Here is a 21,718-nt window from a genome sequence, read left to right on the forward strand (position 1 = left end):
AAATGTGTCAAACGATGCATGAGACTGAAACCCCTCTAAAGTGTTATAAAGTATAACGATAATATATTTATACAATTGTGTGATGTTAATTACAGTGGATCAGGTCAGATTATCTAGTGATTTTATAACTGGTTTGTGAAGTTGTGAGGTGAATAAAATATAAAATAAAACTACCATATACAGTAACTACTGTACATGGACAGATTATGAGACAATTACATGTCTGTGCCCAAAGCTTCCCACCCCTCCTACACAGGAGCCAAGACAAGACACACATGAAATGATGAGGCAGGCTGGTTTGAAGTCCTTTAGTGTGTCTAGTAATTTTTGGCTCTTTGGGGGGCATTTTGCTTCCCTTTGTAATGTTTTGCATCTGTTTTTGTTTTACATCTCTTTATGTCGCTTTGCATCATTTTGAAGTTGTTTTGCGTGTCTTCTTTGTGATCTTTTGCATCTCTTTGTATTGTTTGCATGTTTGTTTTGCATCTGGTGGTAGTTTTGCATCCCTTTGTATTGTTTTGCATCTGTTTGTGGTCATTTTGCATCTATTTGTATTGTTTTGTATCTCATGTGGTCATTTTGCATCTGTTTGGGGTTGATTTGCATCCCTTTGTATTGTTTTGCATCCATTTGTGGTCATTTTGCATCCCTTTGTATTGATTTGCATCTGTTTGTAGTCGTTTTGCATCCTTTTGTATTGTTTTGCATCTTTTTGTGGTCGTTTGGCATCCCTTTTTATCATTTGGCGTCTCTTCATATTGTTTTGCATCTGTTTGTGGTCGTTTTGCATCCCTTTGTATTGTTCTGCCTCTATGTTTATTGTGAAAATGATTTCATCATGATGAGTTGTGTTAATCATTTCTTAAATTAGTTAAATTATTTGTTGAGTTTGCAACTTTATAACATTTATTCATGCATTCATAATTATTTGAAGTCAGAGCGCTTCATCATTTCTCCTCATGATGACTGCAGCAGAGAGCGCTCTGCTCCACCATCGCTTCCCTCTGATTGGCCAGCCCGCCTGTCAATCATCACAGCTCTCCATGGTAACTGAACTCTCCGCAGACAGCAGCAGCAGCTCGGTGTGTCAGTGAGTTTCAGTGACTGAGAGGCTGTAGCGGAGCAGCACCGACTAACGGGACGCAGGTCGAGACTTTGACAACATCAAAATGAGCCTGTCAGTTCCGCAATTTGATAGAATATTAAAGTCTGCAGATGAGTTGAACTGTGTGTTGAAGTTGTCTCTCAGCGTGTAGTAGTCCGGTGTGTTGTGTAGTCTGTTAGACTGTTAGTCTGTTAGTTCAAATCTTCATCTGGACCGGGACCTCAGCTAACCAACCGGAGCCATGATACCTGAATGTCCCCGCACCGGGGACTCGAGGAGCCGGACTCGCCTCCAGCACAGTCCCGCAGCCGAACCGAGCCAGAACCAGAACCAGAGCCAGAGCCGCGGCAGCAGCAGCGGCTTGTTGTCCGAGATCAGAACCAGCATCAGCAAGGAACCTTTCACCGACCACTACACCATCATCCCAGGCAGAGAGCTGGGAAGGTGAGAACAACTGTTGATAACCTCACTACTTCCACACTTACGTTTTATTTATTTTTTTTATTTTTTTAATGCTAATTGGGATTTTTTTTATTAGATTTTTTTTTTTTTTTAAACATTTTTTTATCTTGAGAACATGGCTGCAAGTTAAAAAATGTTGCACTCTGTGCCTTGCTATTTAGGGTAAATACTGTATATTGTGTGTAAAATGTGTTTTGAGTGTGACCCATATTTTTTATTTGATTACATATTTTTGGGGTTAAATACAACCAGATTTAATTTGATACAAATTAATTGAAAATGTTTTATCTTGAGAACATGGCTGCCAGTTATAACATGTTGCATCTCTGTGCCTTGCTATTTAGGGTAAATACTGTATATCCTTTCAGCAAGGTAACATTAGGAAGAATTATGAGCTGTTAATATATTTATTGTTAATGTTTACTTGTTACTTGTCAGGGCAGCTTAGTCACTGAACAAGGCCGGCAGGTTACTATAGTACAGTTTTAATTGAGTTGTAACAAGCAAACAGATGGATTTATCTCTTCTCTACATATCTTTACCAATAATACAAAATCAATGGATTCCATCTTAAAGGGGACATATCACGCTCATTTCCAGATTCATACTTGTATTTTTGTCTTGGGGCGAAGGTGCTTCCCGGGGCCATGGACAGAGTGTCACCGGGGCGGACTGTACTTAGTGCATCCCAACCGCGTTGTGCCCCCAGGGCGGGGCTCGGCCCATGTAAAAGGCGCCAGGGGTCTGCGGCGATGTCTGCAATCCACCCGACCCGTCTTGAAACACCGACCAAGGAGTCTAATGTGCGCGCGAGTCAGAGGTTGCAAGCAAAACCCCGTGGCGCAATGAAAGTGAGGGCCGGCGCGTGCCGGCTGAGGTGGGATCCCGGCCCCGCGGGGTCGGGCGCACCACGGGCCCGTCTCACCTGCAACGTCGGGGAGGTGTAGGATGAGCACGTGCGATAGGACCTGAAAGATGGAGACGAGAGGTTAATGTCACGCTGCCATAAAGTGGTATCGGTGCCGTTGTATCGGAGTCGTTTTGCGAGTACGAGTACATGAGCACAGTATCGGACCGGATACCCAATACTGGTATTGGTATTGGTGCATCACTACTACAAAAACATGTATACATGCTTTAATGTAGGGCTGGGCGATATGGCCTAAAAATAATATCGTGATCTTTTTAGGCTATATCGCGATACACGATATATATAGCGATATTTTCATATATCTTCAAGCACTTCATAAATGCTTGATTTAACCCTTTGATGCATACAATCACACCAATATGATTATTGTAGTCCCTGCTGCATATGTCTGCATTAAAACAATGATTGTTTATATTCATTAGTTGTTTCTATTGGAACAATTTTAATCGTGCATGCAAAAAGGTGGAAATCACAAGTTAAATTTAACAAAAACAGTATTTATTCAAATTGGGAAACAGCTTTTAACAACTGTTAAATTAAAATAATAATGGCATGGTGTAGGCCAGCCTAGTTCTGGAGCTCAACAAAGACCCGAAACAAAAACAGAACTCAAAGCAACAAACAAAGTGCATTCAACAAGGGGAACCCTGAGAAAGACATTTCAAAACAATTAAATTAAAGTGTGTGTGCATGATGTATATGACAGCACATCATTTCAAAAACAATAAAACATAAATAGCACAGTACTGTGTGAACCACAGAGGCAGAGGTCCAAGCTGTCACTGTGACAAACCATTCTGCAGAACAATAACAGTCATCACAGGAGTGTGAGCTTGTGTGTTTATGGTTTGTGTGTGTGTGTGTGTGTGTGTGTGTGTGTGTGTGTGTGTGTGTGTGTGTGCGCGTCTGGGTCTAGAGGTTCTGTGCCAAAAACACAAGCCTATCAATGGCTTCTGGCTTGAGAGCTGTAACTCTCTGGCACTATATTCCCATTGGTACTAAACACCCATTCCGATGGGGAGCTGGTGGCGGGCACACACAGATACTTCTGCGCCAAATTTTTCAGGTTTGGGAACATTTCCTCATGGTTCTGACTCACTGTCATCACCAACAGACTGCAAGTAGGCAGACAACTCTGTTTCAATCCGCTCTCTGTGTCACGGTGTGGCAGAGGATGTCGTTGTTGTTGCCCTTTTGAAAAAGCTTTCTTTTTTGGTGGCTCTGATACTGTTGGTGCTTCCTGAGGCTGTGAGGCAGCTGACTCCCCAGCTGTGCCCTGGTCAGACAGCAATGCATCCATCTCCGATATATATGGCTCTGCACTTGATTTCCTCCACCTTTTCTTCTGCAATGTATGTAGTTTTGAACCTGGGTTCCACTAACGATGCCATGTCCAGCAAGACATTGGTGGCAGGGTCAGCAAATTTCCCCCTCAGGTAATCCAGGATGGAGACGGGGTTTTAGAGCCTTGTGCACTGACTGGAGGACTTCCAGGTCTTGCCAGGTCAAAACAAGATGCCTGTCTTGTTTTTTTTGTCAGAGGCCAAGACTTGAGAAATGGCTTGCACCTGCTCCAGCACCCGCTCAATCATCTTCTGTCGGGATCCCCACCTTGTAGGAGACTCGCTGATCAGCTGGTGTGCAGGGATATTCAACTCTTTCTGCGCTTCAGCCAAATTTCTCCTCTTTCAAATGAATGAGAAGCTGCTCACAACCTTTTTGCAAACCCCAACAGCACGCTCAATACGGGAGTCTTTCATGCTCCTCTCTGAGAATAAAAACAAACATTTAAAATGTTGTAATAATCATAAAGAAATTCAACAATTCAGTCACTTGGCCTTATGCCAAAATAATTTGGGCGTTTTTATTTTATATATTTTCTACAGATCTCAGTCAGATTTTAAATCCATTCACTTTAACCAAATAGTTTTCTGGCAATACATGCTTTGTATATTTTGATAAAGGCTCACAGCTTTGGTTATGTTAAACCCGTTATCGGTGGTGATGCACACTTGACGAGCTTCTTTTAAGTTCCATGACATGAGAGCATCCTTTAAACTTTGTGCGTATGATCATCCGGGAAGAAACTCGTTTGAAGGCAATTACTCTTCAACTCCCAGTTGTTGATGTAATGTACAGTGAAGCTCGGGTATGGCTCACACTTTCTGCTGGACGTTCAGATCGGTAGTTGTGGAGAAGTGGGTCACCTTTGATAGATGGTTGGCCAACTTTTCTCTCACTGAAATGTATAATTCCGGTAGAGCTTTCTTCGCAAAAAATTTGCGAACAGGCAGTTCATATTTTGGATCAAGTGTCTTAATGAGTCTTTTGAATCCGGGCTTTTCAACTACGCTTGCCGAGGCCATGTCTTTTGCGATGTGGTTGGTTACAGTGGCCGTGATTTCTTTCCATTTTGCACTTTTTTTGTCATATGGAATTGCTTTGGAAAACGAGGAAAACCAGAGTAATTTGCTTCTGGGCTGGTTCTGATTGCTTTGGTCGGGTTTTCTTTGATGTGGGTGGAGATGTGGACATGCAGAGTTTCAGGCATTCTTCATGTTGTAGTGGATGGCATTTCAAACGGTGAAACAAATTTGAGGTGCTGCTACCTTTTGTGGCATATTTTGCAGACAACCGTTGTTTGTTCAACATCCTCCGTGCGATACCAAAACCACTGCGAGGTGACGGATCCACCGCTGTTTCTTTTCGGAACCAATTCGTCCGCCTCCATCCTCCATTACCTTTCTCGCTACCGTACTCGCTTTGCTGCTTCAGTTCTTTCATTTTCTCCGGACTCCGTCCTTCTCTCTTCGCTTCCCTTCTGCTTCACGCAGGTTCACAAAATGTTTTTGTTGGGTTATGTAAGTACTGGAAAATAAATTCCTCTCATTGAGTAGGCGGTTGTATACAGGCTAATGGGGCTTTTGAAGCAGTTATTTATCACGTGAAAGAAGGTTATATTAAAGTGTGTTATATTAATTTGTATGATTAAATATGTGCTCAGGGCACTTTAAGAATGAAGACAATTCAGTTATTTTTTTAATAATGAAAATGTCTTTGTTTCCCTAGCACCAAAGGGGGAATAAATTACAACAGATTAAACAATTAAACAACAAAACATTGGTATCGGCTTTTGGCCAAATTTTTATTTTAAACATCGGTATCGGCCCATAATTTTGCAATCGGTACATCCGTATTGGAAATTCAAATCCATTCCCTTGTTTGATACCATGCAGCTCTGTACCCTTTGGAACAGCTAGGATAATGTTTCACTGGATTTCTTCAAGGTTAATTAGTAGTGGAAATGCCCTCCGTCCTGTTGGCTAAACTGATCTGGGATCTATCCCCCCTACCAGAGTCACAAGGCCAATCCCTCTTTGATTAGAGCATGCTTTTACCAACACTAATAACCCACCGGAGGACTGCAGTCACATTGAATCGGTTCTCTGTCAACTTTGTGACAAAGCTAACAGTGTGTGCGCGCGTGTGTGTTCCTGTGTGTGTGTGTGTGTGTGTGTGTGTGTGTGTTGAACCAGGTACAACTGCAGAGATAAGAGCTGAGTTCAGACTGGTTCAATCTAAGATGTTTCAGACAGTTACACAGCAACGTTACCTATGTATGCTTGAGTGTGTGTGTGTGTGTGTGTGTGTGTGTGTGTGTGTGTGTGTGTGTGTGTGTTTGGCTTTCCATTGCATGACCTGACATTGTGACTGAGATTAGCTGCCAGAGAACAACATGAAAGGTTACATTAATCTGCAGTCCTACCCTGATCTGCATCAGCATTGTAGTCAGCAGATCAGCTGACACGAGTTCATGTGTTCAAGGTCATGCGCGCCAAACGTTTTGTCTTAACGTACTGTTAGATGTGAGCACGGCGCTCATAGTTGTGGAGAATGAGATTAAGAATCAAGTTTCTTTCTCCCTCTTTAATATTTTTATATAATATAATTCTAGTTTTATTAGTACCGTGAATTTTCAGTCTTTTGGTATTGGTTTGACTTCTCTTGATGATCCAGTTGAGAGTTCTGCGCTGTAGAGGCTGTGAGCTAACATTAGTTTTACAGACTGTGGTAGGACAGACTGCTTCACAGCATCCTGGAGGTCTCAATCTAGAACTGCAATCTAGAAAGGCAGTGTAGAGGAAATTCAGTTTTGTGTTCAGGATTTTTTGGGTTGGGCTGAAACAATGGCTCGATGACGCAGTGGAGCCATCCTTAACACAACCCCACCTGTAAACATTTAGTCCTTGAAGTTGATGTGTTGGAAGCAGAAAAAAATGGGCAAGCGTAAGGATGTGAGCAACTTTGACAAGGACCAAATTGTGACGGCTAGATGACTGGGTCAGAGCATCTCCAGAACTGCAGCTCTTGTGGGATGTTCCCGGTCTGCAGTGGTCAGGACCTACCAAAAGTGGCCAAGGAAGGAAAACAGCGACAGGGGTCATGGGCGGCCAAGGCTCATTGATGCACGTGGCGAAGGCTGGCCCGTGTTGTCCGATCCAATAGAAGAGCTACTGTAGCTCAAACTGCTGAAAAAGTTAATGCTGGTTCCGATAGAAAGGTGTCAGAACACACAGTGCATCGCGGTTTGTTGCATATGGGGCTGCGTAGCCGCAGACCGGTCAGGGTGCACACGCTATCCTAATGTTATGGCTGATCGGTGTAAGCTCATAGCTCTGATGTTGTGAACTCTTCAGTGTTCTAAATGAATACTCATAGCCGGAGAACTACTGGCTCCAGCTGCTGCTTGTAGGAGTAGTTACATCGTGCTCTGACTGCATAGAGCCAAGTCAGTTTGGGATGTAGTCCACCTCTGAACTGTTTTGTTTTCTCTTTGGTCAGCACGTTGCTGAGGCTGTTGTTCTCAGCGGGGACATCGTTCTGGTGGTTTAATCGGTGTAATAACAGATGAAGGGGTTGCCGTTCTTGTGTTTATACCCTGGCTGACTCTTGGCCAGGTCTCTGGCTGAGCCTTCTGAACTCAGCCGTGGAATTCCATTCATTTCCAGATTAGTGCCTCGGCCTTAAACTCTGGGCTGGTTTGTTGTTTTTACCTACAAACATCATCAAACATGTGAAAACAGAGTAAACATTACTTATTCATTCTCTGAATTTAGTATTTCTTTTGAGAAAATTCAGCTTTAATTTTTTATTTATTGAGCTGAAGTTGAATGTGCTCTCTCTGTGTGGAAGGTTTGTCACATGATTCCACTGTGGTGAAACTCACAGCTGTATACAGCATGGCCTAAAAACTGAAGCAGCATCATGAAACAAGCATGCAGAACATTCTGCCTATAGCGCAGCATTCTAGCAGCGTGTGTTACTCTTTATAACATGTGATGTGCGTGGTGAGCAGTCCCCGCAGATTGAGATGTGGATAGATGTCGCTCAGCTGCCCTCCCAGCATTCCTGATCTGTGGGGAATCTCCCTGCAAGTGTGGACTGAACCACAGATTCTCCTGCCTATAGAGTGATGCAGGAATGAGTCCTAATACACCGAAATGAGTTGGCATTTTAGCACTTCCAGTTCCCTCGTCTGGAAGTCAATGGGTTTTTAGGTAAATGCGTAAAATAAGGTCTGTGGTTAACAACGAGCTGAAGAGATTTTAACGTTTTGTTCTGCGAATATATAAATAAAATGCATCAAGCTTATAGTCTAAGTATATAGTATTTAAGTCTAATACAGTGAGGGCCCAAGTGCAAATGTACTATGAAGTATTAGGGCCATATTGAGAGTAAACATTTTTTTAGATTTCCAGAATAAAGTCATAACTTTACAAGAAAAAAAGTCGGAATATTACGAGAATAGAGTCATAACTTTACGAGAAAAAACGAAAATAATACATAAAATTACTACTTTTTAATATAATGACTTTATTCTCATAATAATAAATTTTTCTCTGGTAAACCTATGACTTTATTTTCATAATATTACAACTTTTTTTCTCGTCACATTATGACTTTATTCTCAAAATCTCAGATTAATTTTTTTTCTCAATGTGGCTCTAATACTCTGTCGTACATTAGACCTACAACAATGATAAATAAAAATGAAAATGTAAACAAAAAACAGTTATTCATTTCCATTTTAAAAAATCCACAGGGAGCCACTGGAGAGGAGCTAAAGAGCCGCATGTGGCTCCGGAGCCGCAGGTTGCTGACCCCTGGTCTAGTTGTTTTTTAATATTGTGAAAGGGATGATAAGAATGTTAGTGCATTAAAACAGTTGCTGTTTGACCCCCACTAGCTGGCTACTTCTCACATTTAGTAGTTTAGGTATAGGCCGAGGTTGTGGGGGTTTAAGGTAATACCCTCTAGTAGGTCTCTGTGGTGGGAGTCCCAGATGGCCCAACGCCAAGCTCCTTTAGTGACTACGACAATGGTGAATTCCATATGGTTAAGACCCAAAGCTTTTTCCATGACGGGTCTTAGTGACAGAAATGGTCACTCTCTTATTAGCCCATATGGTCCCGGGCAGAGCTCTTTAGTGATTGTCATCTGGCGAGGATATCACGCCAGGAGCCCATCGTTACGGCTATTTAAAATAGCAATAGTAGTCTGTCTGACTGTAAAGTCTAACCTACTTTATGGCTGACCTTTCCCTGTAGAAGCCACTAGGGATTGGGAACACGTTGTCACCAGTTGATCAATTTCTTCCATTCAGAACTGCATCTCAGTCGGGGTCATCCTGCCATGTGTTTGTGGCTTTGACATCAGTGACAAATTTAATGACGGGAGGATGCACAACCCGGGTGTGCACATGGGGAATCTGTTGATGCCAGTGGGAGCGTTTGGCCCCGAGCCAGTGGAAATCTTTATTTCATTAAATGCATCCAGGGCTGTCTGGCAGTCTGCCACAGAGCCCAGCTATGAGCCGGCAAACAGACTCCAACCAGGGGATGTACTGACACGGTTTTACAACATTTGTGGAAACATTACACATTTCTTTCCTGTGTGATATAAAATTAATAAAATCAACAGGGATTTGGACAATTATTATAATTTATTAACGTACAAAACATACAATTAAAAAAAACTCCTCAAAGCCACCAGACTCCATTGACAGAAACAGTCATTCTTAGTCAACAGTCATTTTACCTCGCTGATACGACATAGGATTACGATGCTCCGCCACTAGAACAGCCGATCTCAACATAAACAAATACACGTGGACAATGATGCAAGCGTACTCGGGTACAAAACAACTAATACGAAAATGCCCTGAGACACAGAGGACATGGCAAATCATGGGACTTGTCAGCCATGAAGCATCATGAAAACCGTCCTTAGAGCTTGTATGGAGTCATTCTAGTGTCAAAAGCTTAAGGGCACTTCAGTAGGGGCAGGGGTTGAACCTGGGAACTATTAGTTCAGAGATTCCAAAGCATGATTGAATAGCTCAAGCCAGTTGAACTGGAAATAAAGACCTTTACACACCGGGGGTGGTTTTTCACACAGAATGTGAGTATTACACAGCGAAAAAGCAACCTACTTTTTTTTCAGAACAAGGTAGATTTTTCTGAGCTTTTGCACCGCAAATAAAGGCATCAACCAATCATGTTGTGCGGAGCGGACATATTCAATATGTACACTATAGTGTACAACAACACGGAGGCTCCGTAGTCCGAACCAAGACGGCAAACTTTATTAGTCCTTTCAACCTTGACAAAGGCAGCGCAGACCAGATCCACTCCTTCCTTTCTTACCTCTCACAATATAAGCCCTTTAGACATCTAAGATTCACAAGTATTTCACATGTTTATGGTTTTATTCATCCCGCCTCTCGGTGTGCAAAGGCCTTAACTCTGCGGTTTAAATATTTACAGTTAAAGTTCAGCTCTGTATAAAAACTAGTTTGTGTGGTGCAACTCATTTTAAATCAGTGATGCATAAATCTTCACTTACACTATAACTAGGCCATGTTGAACAGCTGGTGTAACCTGCTGCAGCTCTCTCCATTAGATCTTAGTAGTGTATTATAATGCACACAGAGTAGTGTGAGGCTCTCTGCTGCAGCTTGGCTGGAGGCTGTAACCTTCCAAAGCCAACCACTACATCCATTAAACTTCTTCTTTACGGTAGCTGTGACCATGCCACCACCTCTGGCTTGGTCTGTGTGTACACATACACACACACACACACACACACACACACACACACGTACACACACACACAAGCCATCTCATTCAGGGTGTAGTCTGTGAATGAGGCTGCTGGCTTTGGGAATGTGCTGAGGCTGCGTTAGAAAAGGCTGTGGTGGCCCAGTATGGTTTCTAAAGAGCGGGCCCAGACTCCCAAACCAAACAGCCTCTCTATCTGCTGGTTCCAGGCACGACCACACCCAGACCCAAACACACTGCTTTCAGGGCTCCTTTAACAAACGTGACTTAGAGAAAGATGCTAAAATATAATATTTTGATAATTCCACCAGTCTACCACTGCACAATGAATCAGCCCGGCCTCAAGAAACCACAGAACTACACGTTCTACCAGATGACCTGGCACATCCGTAGACAAATTGATTTGATGGAAAATATTAAATGGAAAAACATATTTTACAAGGGATTATGTTGGAATACATTTGCTGTATTGTATTTATGCTAAAATAGAGGCAGCACTTTGTATGCATGAATCAAATACAGGCCTGCAGCGATCTCTCTCCCCTTGCCATTCACTTTTCTCAGTGTAGTCGTCAGTATTCTGTGAAAAGGTCCTCTCAAATTTTACCATAATTTTTGGAAAGTCGTGACATTTAAAAAGGTGTATTCCTGAAAGGAGAAGTCAAGGAATTGATCTATTCTCGTTTTAATCCATCTGCAGTGAAACTTGAATGTTTGCAACTTTTTAACCACAAGCATTCTCCCTTGATGAGATATCCCCATAAACCTTCTCTTCATCTGATTGGACCGACAGGGCAGTTTCTGGGCTGGCTGTGGTATTTACTTCTCGTTTTTATACCCGGAAAACATGGAAGCTGTTCTGTAAATGTCAAAATATTCCCAAAGTTCCCAAACTTACCTTTGAATACATTTACTTAATTTGTATCCACAACACTGCAGGGCTCGACAGTTAACAGTTGCCAAATTGCCATTGGCGATCATTTTGAGAAATTGGACACCAATTCTTGGCCTTTGGTTGCCATCAGTGGCATTGTGACCGGTTTAAAAGTTAGTGTGAATGAGTGTAAATCATTGTTCAAAATATCTGACCAATATATTTCCCTGTGTATGAATGAAAACAAATGTAATACCTTTATTTACAAAGCATTGAGAGTTTAATGTGTTATTTTTGGAGGTTTTGTTACTTGTGATATTGCAGTTCTTGGTTACAGGAACAAACACGTTTAATATGTCAATATCAAGTACATGATGTCATCTCAGGATAATAGCATAACATATGGCATAACGAATTATTCCACTCCCAGCCTAAATGTTATCGGCCTCATTGCACACAATATCACCCACTAAGTGGGATCTAGAGGCAAAGTGAATGAAACTCAAAACCTTTCCACTGAAACTCACTATTGAACAATATTATTGATAACACTAATGCGGCAATATTTGCTCCATATATCAGTTTGACATAATGCTGTGTACAAGTTATCTATAAATGCTATATTGTACACACACACACTGAACCATACACCTGCTGGTTTTTGACAGTGTCCATATGACATATGTGTGTAAAAGGTGAGGCGAAGGGTAATTCCGTATAGCTAATGGGATTGGAGGGAATGGGTGGAGGTCGCTGGTGTCGGTGCTGTCTGGGGGGGCGTCATCGTCACAGAGTAGGATGTCGTGAGCTGCTTGATTCTTTTACTGGGTCTTAAGCTTTTTGTTTGGAATCAACCATATTATAAAAGTTGGGACAATGATGCTCTTTGCACTCTATGTTAATACATGAAGGCTTTTTTGATGGTTTACACTGACTTCAAGGTGGTTGAAATCATTTCTCTGGGGTGGTGAAAAAAATAGTCTGGAGCCTTGTATACCAGCTGCTATAACAAAACAACACTGAAAATGAACTGTCAATTAATTATCAAAGTAGTTGCAGATTCATTTTCTGTCAATCTGCTAATCAATTAATTGATTTAGTACTTTAATCATCGTAGTGAGAAATTATAGAATTGTGGAATACATTACCAGCACAAACCTGATCCACTGTTATCCACCTTTTAATATAGTAATCATGATGCAGTTTGGCAAATTGTAGAATTAATCAACAATTAATTATTTTTGTAGACAAAATCTTTGCATCTGTAATGCAGCTTTTCAAATAAATTTTGAAAATGGAGAAACCGGTTGCAACATCTCTCTCTTTCGTTAGAAAACCCGTCTAAATGTGTGACTCTGTAGCTCCCGGCTGCGTCGACCCCATGACTCTCACATGAGGCCAGCTGAGGATGAAGCAGCCCGGTCTCTAGTGCTTCAGGCCCAGAGCTGCTCGTCATGCTCTGTACCCTGATACAAGTCCTCTATGGCTACCACACAGTCTTATTCATGGTGTTTTTAGCTCATGGCTTCTCTTCTTGCTCTTAGCTGTAGTTTGATAAAGAATGATGTGAGTTATTCTCATCTTAGATCTCTTAGCTATAGATAGCTCTTGTTGTGCAGGTCAGCTAGTCCTAATGTTTGTACTGCCCCTGTAGCGCAGAATGATTAGAACACTCTTCTTTGTGAAAGAACCGAGAACCTCTGTTGGTTTATTTTAAAACTCATTAATTCTCAAGCCCTACTGTACGTCAAGCACAAACTATAGGGTTGTTCCGATACCGATACCAGTATTGCAAATGCCTCCGATACAGCCTAAGATCATGGATCGGTATAGAGCGAGTACTGATCCAATGTCATGTTGTTATATCATTTATCAGCTCATTAAGGCTACATAGGAACAATAATCGCTACCCGATCCATACATCCTGCCCGATCGGTACTGTACATGTGGCTCACTCATTAGCCACTTCCATCATCAGCTCCGGAAAAAATGATCGCTGTGTCAACCATATATGAAGTGTGTTTTTCGATTATCAGTTACCCTTTTCTGCCCTTATAATGTCTCTTCTTTGACTGAGCTTTGTCCTTTCAATTGTTTTTTGGCTAATTTTCACAGCATCACCATCATTTTAACATTTTCTCACCCAAAGTCTTAGAGTAAAGATACCGAATTATAAAAGGGTCTGAAATTCCCACTAAGCTACATGTCTGCACAAACATGTCTGTAGAGGATAACTTATTAAGCTTAGAATCAGTGTTATATCGTTTATCATTTGGGACAGGACTTTGTCCCTGTTCTCTGTGGAGACCGGCAGGAACAGAACATCTACCAATCAAATCAAAATGGAACAATGGCTTTGAATCCAGCAGCTGACTCCAAACTGACTGCCTGCTGTGCTGCTCTACATTCGACTCCCTGGATCATTAACAAGCCCAACATTTGTTGAAACTTATTTCTCTTTGGTGGCTCATAGACCAAGAAAAATATCCATAATTGATAGATCAAGTTCCTACGTTCTCTCTTTCCTACAGCTTTCTGCGTCTGTTAAAAGTCGGTGAAATCAGTCGTACATTTTTGCTTCCGTCAACTTATAAGACAGAAGTTTTTCTATTTGCTATCATCTTTGTATCCCGTCTATATTTATGTGAAGTCATCATAATGAATCCGAGCCACATTAAAAGAAGAGGGGAGAACAGTTTTGTCGTGTCGGTGTCAGTGAGTTTTGGCTCTGGATTGGTCCAGTTCAGCCAGGATGCTGCTGCTGATTACTGGAGCATTGACTCCTGCCAACAGTAGCCAGAGGGAAGGACCCGATGTGGGCTTGTCATCTCAATCAACCAGCTGCATTTTCAGAGGATTTCCCCTGGGCAGCGTGCACATGTGTGCGGTGCACACACAGTGCGGTGGTCCTCACACAAGAACACCAAAAATATAAAAATATAAAATGTCATGATAATACGCAAGGCGTTTAGCGTGTACGCCTTTCTTGATTTCTGCATGTCATATACGCCATGTGTCCTGTACTGACTGCAATGTAAAAACCTCCAAGTTTTTTTTTTGGAACTTACGTTAGTGACGTTTGTCACGTGGTTTTTGTTGACGTTTGTCGCGTGGGTTCCGTAGATGTTTCCGTACGTGTTTTACTCAAACACACATTTACTTACTTAATTTAAGCCCGACCATGGCGTTTTCCCTTACCCTAACTAAGTGGGTTTCTCACCTGAACCTATGTTAGTGGTTTTCTTGCCTAAACCTAACTGCAGATTTTTGCGTGGCATACAAATGACACACGAAAACGCTAAAATGTGTACTCATGACACCCTGAATGTCCATGTGATGTCGTGGCATTTACTGTATATGCCTTCCCGTGAGACCGGGTTGGATAAATTAGTGCATAAGGAAATTCACCATGGACTTGCGGTGTGTCTTGATGGATGATTCGCTGTAGTACCCCTTCAGTCCGGATCAAGATGTAAATTCCTAATAACTAAGGTCTCATAAACTCACTTGACCAACCAGAGCACAGAATTCAGAAGACAAATCTACGGTGGCTCCATTAGAAGAAGTTCTAGTATTACTGGATTAAATGTCCAGCCATGATGTTTGCTGTGATACCAGTTCCATCCTGTACGGTACTGATGGTCCTCTTCTCTTCCAGGGGGAAGTTTGCTGTGGTCAGAAAGTGTGTGGAAAAATGCACAGGCCTTGAGTACGCCGCAAAGTTCATGAGGAAGAGACGGAAAGGCCAGGACTGCCGGACGGAGATCATCCATGAGATCGCGGTGCTGGAGTTGGCCACAGCCAGCGCCCGGGTGGTCAACCTCCACCAGGTCTATGAGATGACCTCTGAGATGGTGCTGGTCCTGGAGTTGTGAGTATTCAACCTGCACGGGACACCAAAACACTCACATTATACATTACACAATTGCAGACATTATAAACAAATATTTGAAAACTTAAAATGTTCTTTAAATCTTCATATCCTTTGGTAATACTGGATACTCACAAAGCTGGTCACCAATGGCCTCAATTACCTCTGGGTTTTCCTATCCAGTCATGAGTGTGTTCATAAGTGATATTCAGCGAGGTCAAATGCAATATAGTCACACAATCATAAAAGAATAAATATATCTACAAGCTATGGCTTTCAAAGTTAACGCTATAATAACGCGTTAATGCCAAATTTGTTTTAACGGCACAAATTTATTTAACGCATTGAAGCAACTTGCGATTTTTAGGTTGCAGCAGGCATCATATGAAACAAAAAAAACTAGGAATCCATTGGTACCAACCTTGTCATACTAGCTTGACATGAAGGAGGCTAAATAACGCTCCAAACTTACACTAAATTTTGGCAAGGAAAAACTATCATGGCCATTTTTAAAGGGGTCCCTTGACCTCTGACCTCTAGATATGTGAATGAAAATGGGTAATGGGCTTCATTTTTTGTTTGTTCAAAGTCTGGTTTTGTCTTTTAACTTCCAGTTGCTATTGCTGGCTATAATAAATACAAGTAAAAAGTTGTGATCCTGATTGGTTCTCACAGTGATTTTCACCAGTTCTTTCAGTCTTTGTTTGTGATAATTGGTTGTTATTGGTTGTAATTATTGCTGAGATGGAGTTACGCGGTTGATTTTTATAAGTTCAGTGTCCAGTGTCCTTTAGAATATGGGCCATTTGGGTCAGAGTGTAACTGGTGAGTACACTGAGATCTGGTTTGCATGTGACTAAACATAGAAAAGCCCACAGGAAGTAAACAGTGTGACATTGTCAGGGCAGAAGTGTGAGAGAGGGAACAGACAATATAGCTGGAGCTTTTTTTAGTCCCCGCAGAGCTTCAGGCCAAACTTTAATGCTCCAGCAAACACCAGCTATTCCCACAATGTGCCTCGCCTGGGTCCTTTTGTACACACGCACAGATTGTGTTGTAGGATACGGGTGGATTGGGTTTCCTGTGTCCCGGGGCTCACGGCTGAGAGAGGTGAAGGGGACAGACCGACTGACAGCAGTCTGATGTGTTAAATCCATCAGCAGCACTACTGGAGCACATGGTACTATGGTGTTGACTACAGTAGCCGCACCAGTTGTCGATGATCTCATCTCACTGGTCTCAATGCCTGGGCATGCTTGACCTGGTTCCCATAGTGTGTGTGTGTGTGTGTGTGTGTGTGTGTGTGTGTGTGTGTGTGTGTGTGTGTGTGTGTGTGTGTGTGTGTGCGTGTGCGTGTGCGTGTGCGTGTGTGTTTGTGGCACGCCAGGCTGATCAAGAAGGTCTCTCTCTCTTTCCGTCCTTGTCTCTCCCTCCACATGCCATATTGAATTTTGCCTGCATCCCTCACCATAGTGACACTCATAACCCCCACCACACACACACACACACACACACACACACACAGATGAAAGTCCGTGCTCAAACAGTTGAGGGCAAACTGCTAGATTAGAAGGTATTGACACATTGTGGATCAGCTGTCATCTGTGGTGTCTGACCTCTACATATAGAGCCATTGACCGCGTGGTGCCGATGATCATGATACCGGTGTTAACTGCACACACACATGAACTCTTTATGCCAGATAGATGCATCAAGCAGTACCCTAATGTTTAGTCCCTTCATTTGAGTCTATGCGGAGGAATTAGAAGGAAGTTACCGCTTTTATTGTTGTAGTCTGTGACGTCATATCCGTTCCGTATCCGTCAACCAAAACAAACCGCAGCGAGCCCAAACGAGAAAAAGCGGCAGAGTGTCCGCGTGGATACGACCTGCACCCTCACATGTTAAATCCAGCGTGGTAAACACTACACATACAGTAAAGTATGGAAACACTTTGGGTTTCACACATTGCCATGAAAAGCAGAGCTAGACATCCTGGCTAAAGCTGCATGCTAACTCTTTCACGGACAGGAAATGTTATCGTATTGCGGTAACGTGCGGTCGAGCCAGCCGTCACTCAAATCTCTGTGGTCAAATCGGCCGATGCTACAACTGTAGAGCACCCATATACTGACGTTTATGTCAAATGCATTCAAACAGCTCCGATTGAGCTGACCATGCATGTATAAAGAGAACGGAGCTGACGGGAGAGCTAGAGACGGACTTGGAGAAGTTAGAGCCTTTGTGGCCGTTGTTCTGGAGAAGAAGCCAGCCAAAAGCTTGTTGCAGTTGAGAACAAAACACGGCTCTAAAGTTGCAGAATTCATCCAAAGTTGAACTGGAATCAGAAACTGAACTGATTTAAACTGCAGATTGTGAAAGCAGTTCTCTCTGCAGCTTTAGTGGCACACGTAGCAGAATGTTAACCTTGAACCGGTGCCAGTGTTGTGTGGATCGTAGTGTTTTACCGGATTAGGTGGCTGTCAGCAGCACATGCCATACAATGCAATCTGTCCTGTTAAGGAGATCCCATAAATGCCCCTTTTAAATGCTCCAGTCAGCCCAATCCTCCCCCCACCTCAGACCATAATCCCAATCCCAGCCATTGTTCATATAAAGGATAATCCCAGAATTAACTGCTGCCCTGAATGAAGATAGTGCTCCCTGTCACGGACACACACACACACACAGATTGAACCGCTTCGGTGGCCGAGCGGTCACGGTCCATTGCACGCAGGAACCAAAGCCCATGAGCAAGTTCCGCCTGTAACCTTTTAGCTGTGCGCCATTAGCAACATGCATTTCTGTCCGTGTACGTTTGTTTTTAAATGAACTTGTCATCACGTGGACACAAATCTGCAGGAGACAACAGATTTAATTAGCGCTAATTAGCTGAAATTAGGTAAAACACTGGATTATAAAACGGGTGCGCAAATCAAGCAATCTGATTGGTTCATAGTTGTGAAATAATAACCACATACCACTGGTATGACATCCAGGTCCCTTGCACTTTCAGTACCACTCGATATCTGAGATTTTTAGGTAAATCAACTTCCAAGTATGAACACTTGAATAGCCCTTATTTAAATCAATAGGTCATAAAAGTTGTAAAATGCACTAACAGCTGAATCCAGAGTTATTTCCCTTCCTTTGTTCATGTGAATGAGACCCAGACCGAGGCTGGACCGAGGGCTGGGAAGCTGAGTTAAAGAAAACGCTCCTGCTTTATCACTCGTCAGTCGAGCCATTTTTTGACAAAATCCACCTGCTAAACGACATGCAGCGCTACATAAAGAGAAGGCTCCACAATGTCGCCCAGAATATGCAAGCAAGCAGGAACGCAGCAGAAATACACTAACCACTGCCTCAGCAGCACCACAATTCAGAATCTGATGCAGGTCTCTACACCAGAGAGATTATGGCCTTAGTGGCCACAAGTGTGAAACCTCTCTCCAGAGCTATTGTCAACTGAAACCAAACCACCGCCACGCCACGCAACACACCTCCACCTGACAAAAAAAAAGGCGAGTCTGGTACAAGCAGTTATCACAGTCATCCTACTGATGCTGAACAGTTTTTAGCGGTTGCAACATATGGCAACATACAATAATGTCAATAAGTAGCCAGATAATGACATCCATATAACGCTAGCCTGTTAGTGTACGCTCTATATTAATCACCGTTCTAGCATCCACCTCGGTATGTTCAGGCAGGAATGACTATTTTATTGTGAACATAATTATTTATTAATAAAAACTATTTAAATTGGAATGTGTCTATACCTTTCGTATTGGAGACCATTTCATGAAAGCAATAGCTTACTAAGCTAAGGGGTGTTGTCCGGCCCGACGCGAAGTGGCCTGTCATGAGCTGTTGCTTAAGTATAACGCAACATTATGGAGTTTTTGTAATATTTCATGCTATTAGAGACAGTCTAATGTGAATTACTTCTTCACAACAGAAATTGAGCAATATCTGATCAAATATAAATTAGTTACATTTCCCCTTTTATTCTACTCGTGCAGTTTATTTCCCTGCTACAAAACGTTCAACCTCTGTAGCACCGGCGCTGTACAAAAAAATGTTAAAGTAACATAGGAAAGAAAATCAATTCCAAGTCTATGATGTGAAAATATGAATCATAGGAATGAAAGGATGAGTGTCCGATGGAAGTGATCCCTGCTGCTGTAGCTTGTGTCAGCACCACTCATCCCCTTCTTTATTCCTTCTTCTTTTTTATTTTTTATTTTCCTCTTTTTTTATACAAGAGGGAAGTAGAGCAGAATGGTTTCATTCTTTCTTCGGAGGGATGTCGACAACACACCCCGTCTTTTATTTAGCTCACAGCTGACAGATATTTCGGGCAGTGGGGCAAATGGTGACGACGGAGGATTGAAGGATAGATGGAGGAGTAGACGGAGGGAGGAGGGTGCGCATATTCTATGAATAAGGTTCAACTTGACATAGAAAACTATTCATGGGAGGGGGAGGGAGGGAGGGAGGGAGGGAGAGAGGGAAACAGGCAAACAGGCAACGGGGCCAACGTTTTTTTCAGACTGTAAGGGAGAGAAAGAAAGAAAGAAATGAAGAGTGAGAGAGATGAGAAAGGAAAGAAGGAGACAAATGAGAGGGTGATGAAGAGAACGGTTAAACAGAAAGAGGAGGGCGTCCACAGAGAATGAATGAGAGCAATAGAGGGCTCGATGGACTCATCGCTGGCTGAGCTCCAGCTGGGAGTTCATCTTGTCAGTTGAGCCGCGCGAGTGCATGTGACCAGCCGAAGCGCGGTCGTGACCACAGGAATGACTCAACGGTTCATTAATATTCACAGCCACAATCTGGTTTGTAACTTTATAGATTCTATTAGTGAAGTTTTCTGTAGACTCCTGGTCAGTTTTGACATAAAGAATACGGTCAGTGTTGGTCTACTGTATATTCTTCTTACTGTCAACATATCCAAGGAAGACATCCTTAAGAAGGGGTCACTAATATATAGTTGTTGTTTTTTTTAAACAAAGGCTCAGTGATTTCCTAAATCAACTGGTCAATGTAGTTTTAATCAAACATTACTCAAACAGAAGGAAATAGTACATTTGTTAGGGACTATTTTCAGCGGTGGATTAATCTACATTTGGTGATCTGGTGAGTTTTTGGGGCAGCAGGATGGTGTATGTGCCGTGTTTCACACAGGATTTTGTGAGGCTGTGGTGGATGGACTCCGCTGGACCACTGTAGGAAGGGAAAAAATTTTGAACATTTTAAAGTTAACAGCATCAATCTGGTGCACTTTGAGAGCAAAATTAAGAGGCTAGATCTATGAAGAACTTTGTGCTCTAGTAAACAATTTAAACATAAACACATTTCTTGTATACAGATATGAATGATGATGACACGACAGAAAAAGTCACACCCACAAAGCGTGGTAAACAAGACGGGGTCTGTGTTTCAAGACGGCTCAGGTGGGTTGCCGACATTGCCGCAGAATGTCAGTCGCGCCGGGAGCGAGCTCTGAGTCCACGGCCCCAAACCCAGCTTTTGGGTAATATCCACTAAACCACAATATAAAACTACACTATAATATAAAACATAGTTGATATAATTAGGGGCGGGGGGGAAAAATGTATACAGCATAATATATTTTACATGGCAACATTTTATCAATACACAGATATCAAGTATCAGTGTTTTATTATATAACCGCTTAACAATCCGACTGCCGCTATTCTGTCTTTCAGAGGTTGTAGCTGGCTCAGTCTTAAAGCTACGGTGAAGATACTGGTATCATATTAAACTAGAACACTAGAAGGACAACCCATGTTATGCTAGCTTGTTGGGAAGAACGCTAAATAATGTTCCAAAGTTACACTAAATTTTGGCAAGGAAAAACTGGCTTGGCCATTTTCAAAGGGATCCATTGACGTCTCACCTTAAGATATGTGAATGAAAAAACTCTGAGATGAACAGAGTAAAAACTGTATCTTATGATAAAACAGGTGTTGACAAACTGCATAATTTGCAGTTGAAAAAAGGTAATAAATCTCACTTTATCTCATCGTAATACTACTAGCATATCGCAGAGAAATCGCAATAAGATCGTATCTTGACTTAAGTATTGTGATAATATTGTATCGTGGAACCTCCCCTAGATATAATGCTTACATGGTGCATATTCATGAATACATTTATGTTTCATCAGAGGATCACAGACTTGGGGCAAGGATAGAAACACTGGTTAGTTCCTGGGGCTCTGAGCAAAATGGGTTCAGGGATCATGTGTGGGGTTGGCTCTATGGGGTGGGTGTGGGGGGGGCCCACAGCTCATGTTTGCCCGGTGGCCCCGATAGCAGTAATTGAT

General features: G+C 42.3%; 1 protein-coding gene across 1 annotated transcript in view; it reads left to right on the forward strand.

Moving 5' to 3' along the window:
* The first annotated feature begins 1,065 nt into the window (after positions 1 to 1,065).
* The window catches only part of stk17a (serine/threonine kinase 17a), a 30,574-nt gene continuing 9,921 nt past the window's right edge, over positions 1,066 to 21,718 (forward strand). The window contains exons 1-2 of the mRNA XM_074621687.1: positions 1,066 to 1,549; positions 15,151 to 15,363. Of these exons, the coding sequence (XP_074477788.1) occupies positions 1,347 to 1,549; positions 15,151 to 15,363 (416 nt within the window). The 5' untranslated portion in view covers positions 1,066 to 1,346. The remainder of the gene's footprint in view (positions 1,550 to 15,150; positions 15,364 to 21,718) is intronic.

This window comes from Sebastes fasciatus, chromosome 21 (assembly GCF_043250625.1).
Source record: "Sebastes fasciatus isolate fSebFas1 chromosome 21, fSebFas1.pri, whole genome shotgun sequence".
NCBI classification, from domain to species: domain Eukaryota; kingdom Metazoa; phylum Chordata; class Actinopteri; order Perciformes; family Sebastidae; genus Sebastes; species Sebastes fasciatus.